The sequence below is a fragment of the Neopelma chrysocephalum genome, unplaced genomic scaffold (assembly GCF_003984885.1).
Source record: "Neopelma chrysocephalum unplaced genomic scaffold, ASM398488v2 Primary Assembly neopelma1_64, whole genome shotgun sequence".
Lineage (NCBI taxonomy): Eukaryota > Metazoa > Chordata > Aves > Passeriformes > Pipridae > Neopelma > Neopelma chrysocephalum.
In genome coordinates, this window is record NW_020897721.1 from 6543126 (window position 1) to 6551596 (window position 8471).

Consider the following 8471-nt stretch of genomic DNA (forward strand, 5'->3'; position numbering starts at 1 on the left):
GAGACAGGAGGGTGCTCCTGTCCTCACACCCAGTGTGGAACTGTGAGACAGGAGGGTGCTCCTGTCCTCACACCCAGTGTGGAACTCCCCACTCTGAGGGAGGGACTGGGCATTCCTGCCTGAACTGGAGGATAGATAATCTTGGGGTCTTGGGACTTTTTTAACCACTCGTGGGATCCAGAGGAAGACTGAGACCACCACTCTCAACCAGACTGAAACCACCACTCTTGCCCAGACTGCACCACCACTCTCACCAACAGGTTTTCCCCTCTCCTTTTACTTTGGACTCAGGGGGCCCAAAGAGCACCACTCTGTTCATGCCTCAGGGTGCTGGGTTATACATTTGGGTTTTGTGGGTTAAAACCAACTGTTTGTCTGTAAAATCGTATTTATTGTATTATTTTATTAAATTGTTATTCTGACTTATAATCTCTCTTTTGAGTGGGGTTCATTTCCTCTGCTGGTTTACCTTTAAACCAGCACACACTGGCAAGGTACTAGACAGAAAGCAAGCAGTGACTGTGAAAGTGAGCCCAGTACCTTAAGATTCCCACCGTCAAAAGTCACCCTCTTCAGTCCAAGTGTTGGGACTTCCACGATAACTGTTGTCCCGCTTTTGTAAATTTTAACATCCCCTGTAAAAAGATGGTGAATCACAAGATGGTGATCTTAATTTCGAATGAATGGAGAAACTGTGCAGCACAAAATATGCCACGATGTGTTTTCCTTCACAATGCTCTGTTTATATATATTTACATATGTATATTTATGTGGAGAGGGAAAGAAAAAGGAGAGGAAATAATTTCCTTATTTTCAAAAATATTGTCATGCTATAGTTGAAACTGACTTTTGTATCCAGTATTTTGTATCTGCTGAGTCTTGAAATGATAATGATGTTGGTGGTGCTCCAGCTAAATGTCTGAGTCAAGGCATCTATCTGTGACTGTAACAAGAACTTTTTTCCTGAACAATCACCAACCTGGCTATATGATGTCTATAGGAAAGGGCTTTATTCACCTGTCAGCTATGCTGGAGGAAAGTAAGAGTATATATACAATAGAAAACATGAATGTAAGTCAATACGAATCCTCTAGTTTTATTTTGTATTAATCTCACTTGTGTTTTCTTTACACTAAGATTTTTCTGTGGGATTTATAAAAACTTCCTGATATTTAGTTCCTAGGTCAGTCCTGGAAAGCTGGGTATCACAACTTACCTTTTTCATACTCAGAAACTCCACTGTGTGATAGAACTCTTTCTTCATTGCATGCCACGAGGAGAGATGAATTTGCAGCAGGACAGATTGTGATGTTCCTTCAGGAGAAGCAAAAATCAAAGAGAAGAAACTCGTGGTTAATTTAAGATGTGAAAAGTACAGATATTTGTGACCAAAGCCAGCAGAGAACCAATTTGAATATCTGAACTTTGAATGAATGAAAGAGCAGTTTTCTTTCCAAAGTGCAAAATTCATTGGGACTTTGGGCTTTGAGATTCAAGCTTTAGAGAAAAGACGGCGTGGGGACTTAATGAGCATGGTATCAGGTATCTGTGGCTGTGAAATTCAAGATGAGAAACTACCCCAGAAAGTTGCAGATGAGAATTCCTTCTGGAAATTCTGTCTTTCCTCAAATATCTCATTTGGGGGAAATTCACCATTTTCACCTGGGAACTGGACAACTCCCTGAAACTTTATAGCTCATTGCTGAGCCCACAGTATAAACCACACTTACGCCAATGTTGTGTTTATGTGAACCTCTCTTGAGAAAGACTGAGGATCAACCTTTCTGGTGGTAATGATGAATTTCGGGTGTTCAGTACAGTCCTGAGCCACCATCAGGTTGCAGCTTTTATTGAAAGAGTACGAATGGCTCACGCCATCAAATGTTTTGAAATCTCGCTCTCTGACTTCACACGTGGCTGCAAAACAAAACCAGAAGAGAAATGGCACATGTGACCATGGTCATTTACTGCAAAGTATTGAAAGACACCTCTGTGAGATTGAACTACCCAGCAAACAGGAAAGAAACTTCCTCATCTCCTTGGCAGAAGCCAGAGTCTGTAAGGATAGGAGAGTCCCACAGAATAACTACCCAGTATAGACTATACTAGCATTGGTTTTCATTACATGCCAAACACAAAACTGAAGCTAACAGGGACTAAAATATACAAAGTTGTGTAACAAACTGGGGTAAAACCTTCACATTTCCCCCAGGAGTGCTGGGCACCAACCAATTAGACTCACATGGCCTCTTTTTGAATCCAATACACAGGGCAGAAAATACATGGACTGTCTTTTACCCATCACCTGTTGCCTCTCAGGGCAGAGTTGGCACCTTCTCAGGAGGGGTAAAAGACAACCTGTAGTCCTTGCAGACAGGAGTGATTCCCAGACTCTGAATGTTTACAGCAGGTTGAAGTCTCTTCATTCACCTCCCAGCAAACCTGCCTCTCTGTGAGGGAGTGAGCAGTTGAGAAAGCAGGGCTAGAAATGCTCTGCTTCCCTACAAGACCTCTACAAGGAAAGGCAAGGCCCAGCCACGGCGGGGGATGGATCTACACACATCACTTATTCACGAGACAAGCATATAAGTAACATTTACATTGATCTTCTTGTGCTATTTGTGAAGCTATTTCAGGCAATAAGTTCCAGGCAGTGATATCTCGAGCCTCGTAAACTGGAGACGGGCCTAAGGGCAGAGTGAATGGCAGTCGGAGTGCCTGGCAGTAAAGTGTTACCTGAAAAAGCAGAAATGAAAAATACATTAAGATGAATTGAACCATATGCTCTTATCTGGGGAAAAAAAAAAATCTCGAGGATGCTTTTATACGATTGCAGTCGTGTTGGTCTCTCCAGGATGCACCCAAACCTTCAGCTTTTGTGAGGAATCGTTGTCGTGTCTCTTCTAGTCATACTCAGCTTTTTGAAAAATTGTTAAGGACATTGGAAAGTAGCTGACGCAGATGAAATTTAAGCATTAATTAAGTGACTTCTTAAAAACTTCTTAAAAAATAAGGTAACAAGTTAAGTAACTGAGTAAACTGATGGATGTGTCTGGAAAAACTGGCATGAGTAGCACTGGGGTAAGATCCCTCACTGTAACTAGAAATTATATTTACCAAGAGAACCAAATTAATGCCTAGTGTGCCTATTTCTTCATTATCAAGTATTAAAGATCCTGCACTACTGAAGCACCATGGAAGGTTAAAGACACACTAATTCCTCTGTGTATGAATAGCTGGCTGTTATTAATTTGCTGGAGATCCATAGGGGGAATTTATCAAAGCGATGCATAGGGATTTGGTGGACAAGGACCAATTAATCAGTGGGATTCTGCAGACCCTGCCTGTGCAAGCTGCTCTAAGAGGGTGACTAACTGCTTCAGTTTGGTTAGGGCAGAGTTGTGTTTGTGGCTGTTGTGACTTGCTCAGACCAGTCACATCAAGCAGGGTCACTGCAGATGTGGGACTTGAGTGTCAGCACAGACAGATGCTGTTCGTGGCTGCAGCAGAGTGCAAAGTGTTCTCAAGGCCCCCACTATCTGCTCTGAGACCCCCATTCAAGAACTAGTCACACTGGGTAAAATGAATAAAGAATTGAGTGCAGAGAGGTCATAACTGAAACAATCTGGGTCTCACTGCTGTTCTCAGTTTGCAAATAAGGTATCTGACTACAGAGCCTGATTTTCAGCTTACCACTACACTGGACCAAAGCAGCACAAAATCAAGAGAACTGCTGTATTTCAACACCCATCTGGTGTATACGGCAGCTTCTCTAAAGGAGAACGTTTTGATTTTGTTTCTTTACATTAAGTATCAAAATGTTTTAAGTTGAAACTCTTGCAAGGTAAGGAAGAGGAAAATAAAAATTTAACTTACCCCAGGAGCTTTAATTACTGTATCAATTGTCCGTGGAGAGGTTGCAGCTGCCCTTACTATGAATTCATGAGATGGATTTCTCTGATGTGCTTCTGAGAAGCCCAACATAAGTGCTGCACCAGGAACGTATCGCATGAATCTGGAGATAAACAAGATGTGACAAACTCAGGTACAGGAGCAAAAGCACACATGGGAGGGTGAGGACTACTGGCAGACCTGAAAAATCTGGAAAAAATGAAAGGACTGAAAAACCAAGGAAGTAATACTTTGGGTCAAACTAAATGGTTGATTTTATTCAGAAGAAACACACTGGGTTTATTTTGCCCATTTAAACTGGGTATTTTTTGAGACTCAATAGAAGAACATTTCCAAACAAAAGTGCATTTTGAACTGAAATATCAAATAATTTAATACGGAAAGTCAACTCAACCATGCTAAGTTTTTAAATATTTGGGGGCTATCTTTTAATATGAAACATGTGGAGAAAGTAGAACACCTTCTGTGCCACTGAACTGATGGTTTCCATCACTGCCCACCCAAACACGTTCACGTCGAAAATTTCATCCAGTTCCTTCAGCGTTTTTCAAAAGCCAATTGGGGTAAAAAAAAAAAAAAGGGAAAATAACAACTTAGGAAAGAATGAATTACATACACCATGGTTGTCTTTTTGATCCAGGATGGAAGCTTTCCCCATTGCACCTTCAGCTGTGCTGCTGGCTTCCTTGCCAGCCGCCCTGTGGTAGCTGCGACTGCTATCCTATAGTCCTGGCACTCCTTGCCCCATCTCAGTCTGGCCTTTAAAAACAGGGAAAAAAGTAGCCCAAAATTCAGAAAAGAAGGACAAAACTAACCTTGACCATTTCAAAAGGCAAGATTTTCTTTCACAACATTTTGCATCAATCCTTACGCTTCCAGTGTTTCTTTCAGCTCTAAAAGGGCTCACGGAGAAATTTTGACTACCTCTGGCAAAATCTGGGGCACAGTAGGAAAAAGGTTTGCTGGTCTGTGCAGAGCTACATATACATGTTTCCTGTCTCAAAGCAGCCACTGAAACATCCTGAGATTTCCTTAGATTTTATAAGTTCATAATCAATATGTATTTTTTTCTAAAAGATGACTGTGCTGTAATTTCTATCAGCCTTCCCCAAGACCTTCTGATATGAACCCATCCCACTTTTTTCAGTACTGGATATCATGCTGCATTTTTCAATTGCAGCTGCCAAAAGCAGAGGTTTGTAAATTGTTATGCAAAGAGCTCTTGCTTTAAAAGGTGCATGGGAAACACGGCACAGGGAGATGGAAAAAAAGGAAAGATCTGTTTTATGATGCTCTCTCAGGCATCAGCCCATTAACCAACTTTGCTTGTTCCGTCTTTTCATATAAATCCTAAGAAATACAACATTGCAAATGCATTTGGGTTATGAGTCTTCTGAAATGAATTATGTATAGAAAAACAAGTAGATTCCCAGAGAAGAAAACTCATAGTAGAGCAAATAATAAATAGATAGTAATGAAGCAGTCAATTTTTCAAACATTTTTTGTGCTTCTACTGGTCATACTTTGATGTCTCCTGAAAATCAATATTTTTTTTTGCCAGATTTTGAAGTGTCTGGGTCTATTGCTATTATTATTAATTATTTTTTAGTCGAAAAGAATGGCGAAAGATAGGAGCGTTTTCTGAAAGTTCACTAACTTCGTGAAACATTTCAAAACAAGTATGCCTTTCCTGCTTAATTCTCCCCATCAGCAGGTTCTCTTGTGCTTACTCTGGGCTTTGTAGCTGTCTCTCTCTGCCTGTGTGCTTACCTGTGCTTTCAGAGGCAGTATCACAGCATCAGCACACGCTTTCCAATCGGTTTCAGCCAGCTGAACCACAACTAGTTGCACATCAACTTTGGCAGCATCGGAACGAACATATGCTGTAGCTTGATAACCTTGATTTCTGTTGTCACTCCTTACTGCCTGTGCCACAACCGTAATGCCAGGTGGAATCAAGTCTCCCAGGAAGTTGCGCTGAAAAACAACCCCCAACCATCTGTGCTTAAGTATTTCTGTGTATTCACTGGAGAGCCTGCGGTCCAGTTTATGTGTGCTGGTAGCAGGAAGCCTCCCTTGTCCTTCATCAGTTTAGTTTGCAGCACATATTTCTACATCCCCGACAGGCAAGGATTAATTTTGTGGGAAATTTGATTATTCGATTAGTACCATACATTTTCAAAGGTGTGATTGTTTTGATGAGGGATCCAAGATTCTTCCAAATTATCTTTATGCGCATAATAAGATTTTGTTCATTATTGTAATATTTCGAATAGCTGCCTGCAATACATCCCAAAGATCTTGAGAGCATTATACACATTCACAACTTACTGCACTATACTACAGTTTCTTCAAGCCACTCAAATATTTTCAAATCCTTCCTAGTAGCAGAACTCCCCTAGACATTGCCTGCATTTGCAGAGCTATTTGTTCTATTATTATGTAGATACCTTTATGTGGTACAATTATAGAATACTAAGTGCATAATAAAGATGATCTGTGCTTAATGGGTCTTCACATTTACCAGTCAGTAATGCCCACGGAAAGTCTGATTTTAGTTATACAATGCATGAACTCATGACCTCCGGTCTACATCTAAAAAATAATTAGGTAGAGTTATTTATTTCCTCCTCATTTTTACCTGAATGCAGCTGATTTTGCATTCTGGGCTTTCATAGGGAAAATAAAATTCTTTCCCCTTTAACTTACAACTCCCTTCCCTTCAACTTTCATAATTTCCAAATCCACGCTTCCGCATACCGCAAATGCCCTCAGAAATGAAGTGTCATAAACCAAAGAAACCAGGAAACAAAAGCCTGAACGCAAGGGAATTTGGGAAAAAAATATTTTTTTGGGGGGGAGAATATCTCAGTGGACTTTGATTTTCAGTTTTAGTGTCCCAGCCCTGAGCTGGTCAGTGCCACCCCATCTCCAGCTGCTGCTCAGCAGCTGCAAGTGCAGCCGTACCTCCCGTGCCAGGCTGGAGCTGTGGCTGTGGTGGTGGCTGCTGACCCTTCTGCTCCTCCTTGAGCTGTGGGCAGAATTTTCTCCATGCTGGTGGCTGCTGCTGCTGCTGCTCAGATGACTGCTCCTGCTCCTGCTGCTGCTGCTACTGCTGCTGCTGTTTCTGTGGCTGCTTCCCGACTCAGAGGAGGATGACGATGAGCTGCTAGATCCCTTATGGTCTGGATGCTGTGAAACAAAAATAGGTTAAAAATCTATGATATGGCCTCTGGTTTTACAGTGTAAGTATCAAAACGAGAGATCTCAGATTCCCTTTATAGGTAACAGATTTAGACACATCTAGAGCGTTATTTTTATTATCATACACAGACACGAAATACGTTGGGTGGGAATGTGCCTTGGATCCACCTGGGCCTCTCTGCTGAAAGGAAGGCTGCACAGACAGTGATTGCAAATGGCAATGTCGCACTGTTCAGGTCTAATGCTAGGGAAAATGAAAAGTGACATTTAATAAGTGGTCAAATGTATCCATATCCAGGAAAAAAAAAAGATATTACAATTTAATGAAAAACACTGTAAATCATCTTCCTCTTTCACAAGCAGGATACATAATAACTGTACAGGTAACACCTACAAAAGCCACTACATTATTATCCTTCTAATATACACTAAAAATACCTTTGTGTCATAATCCATACTGAATCTGGTTTCTGAAAAAATCCACATACCTAATGATTTTGCCCATGATTGCCTAAAAACTATGGACCTAACTATTCCCATAGGAAGATCCTGCTGTTTTATAATTCCCCCATGGTCTTTGCTAATCCAGCTTTGGCTGCATCATACATCATCTCCTGCAAAGGTGTCCTAACCCAAATTTGAGGACTGCAAGTGCTGCAATAACAAAAGGATGTAGTATAATGGCATTTTTGTAATAAATCTGCTGATTTTAGCCATCATCAGTGTTGTTATTGGACAGTATGGAATGGTCAAGTGAAATGGCCCAAACAAAGCCCTTCAGTGACATCCTTGATCATATCAACTCTGGCTACCATGGCAATGTGCAGTGAATTAGAGACCTACCCAATGGATGTGAGCAGACCTGAAGCGGAGACGGTACACTTTTGGAAGGTGCAATTCCTGCAAAATTCCAGAAGAAGTTATTACCTACAGCTCAGTCAAGATCACCTCCTGGCAGAAGTCAAAGTATTAGAAATTTTACCCGCTCTGTAGACATGTCATAACTGCTGAGACTGTTCATTTGGGACTGGACACGTTCCCTCTCAGCTCGTTTGTCATCTGTGCCGTGACCATGGGAAGCACCGGAGCTTTCGCTGCTGCTGCTGCTGCCGATGCCACTGCTGGTGCTTCTGCTGCTCCTGCTGCTACTCCCTGTTTTGGGCTTCTGCTCACGGGCACTTCCCTCTCCTTCAGCAGCGCTGGCACGTGCAAATGGTGTGGTCTTGGACTGCTTCTTAGCCTTATGCTTTATACCAGATGCTTTGATACTGCTGCTGCTGCTACCTGTGCTGCCTCTGGTGCTGCCTTTGCTGCTGCTACTACTGCTTCTGCTGCTGCTACTACTGCTTCTGCTG

The 8471-nt window shown here is 41.8% G+C and overlaps 1 protein-coding gene across 1 annotated transcript in view; it reads right to left on the reverse strand.

The window, feature by feature from the left end:
- Positions 1-8471, reverse strand: part of LOC113967506 (vitellogenin-1-like) — a 43342-nt gene that overhangs the window by 4397 nt on the left and 30474 nt on the right. Inside the window, exons 24-33 of the mRNA XM_027683146.1 lie at positions 8099-8409; positions 7960-8016; positions 6880-7104; positions 5683-5889; positions 4529-4671; positions 3877-4015; positions 2601-2736; positions 1731-1917; positions 1217-1314; positions 541-635 (exon numbers count right to left, since the gene is read on the reverse strand). Coding sequence (XP_027538947.1) covers positions 541-635; positions 1217-1314; positions 1731-1917; positions 2601-2736; positions 3877-4015; positions 4529-4671; positions 5683-5889; positions 6880-7104; positions 7960-8016; positions 8099-8409 — 1598 coding nt within the window. The remainder of the gene's footprint in view (positions 1-540; positions 636-1216; positions 1315-1730; positions 1918-2600; positions 2737-3876; positions 4016-4528; positions 4672-5682; positions 5890-6879; positions 7105-7959; positions 8017-8098; positions 8410-8471) is intronic.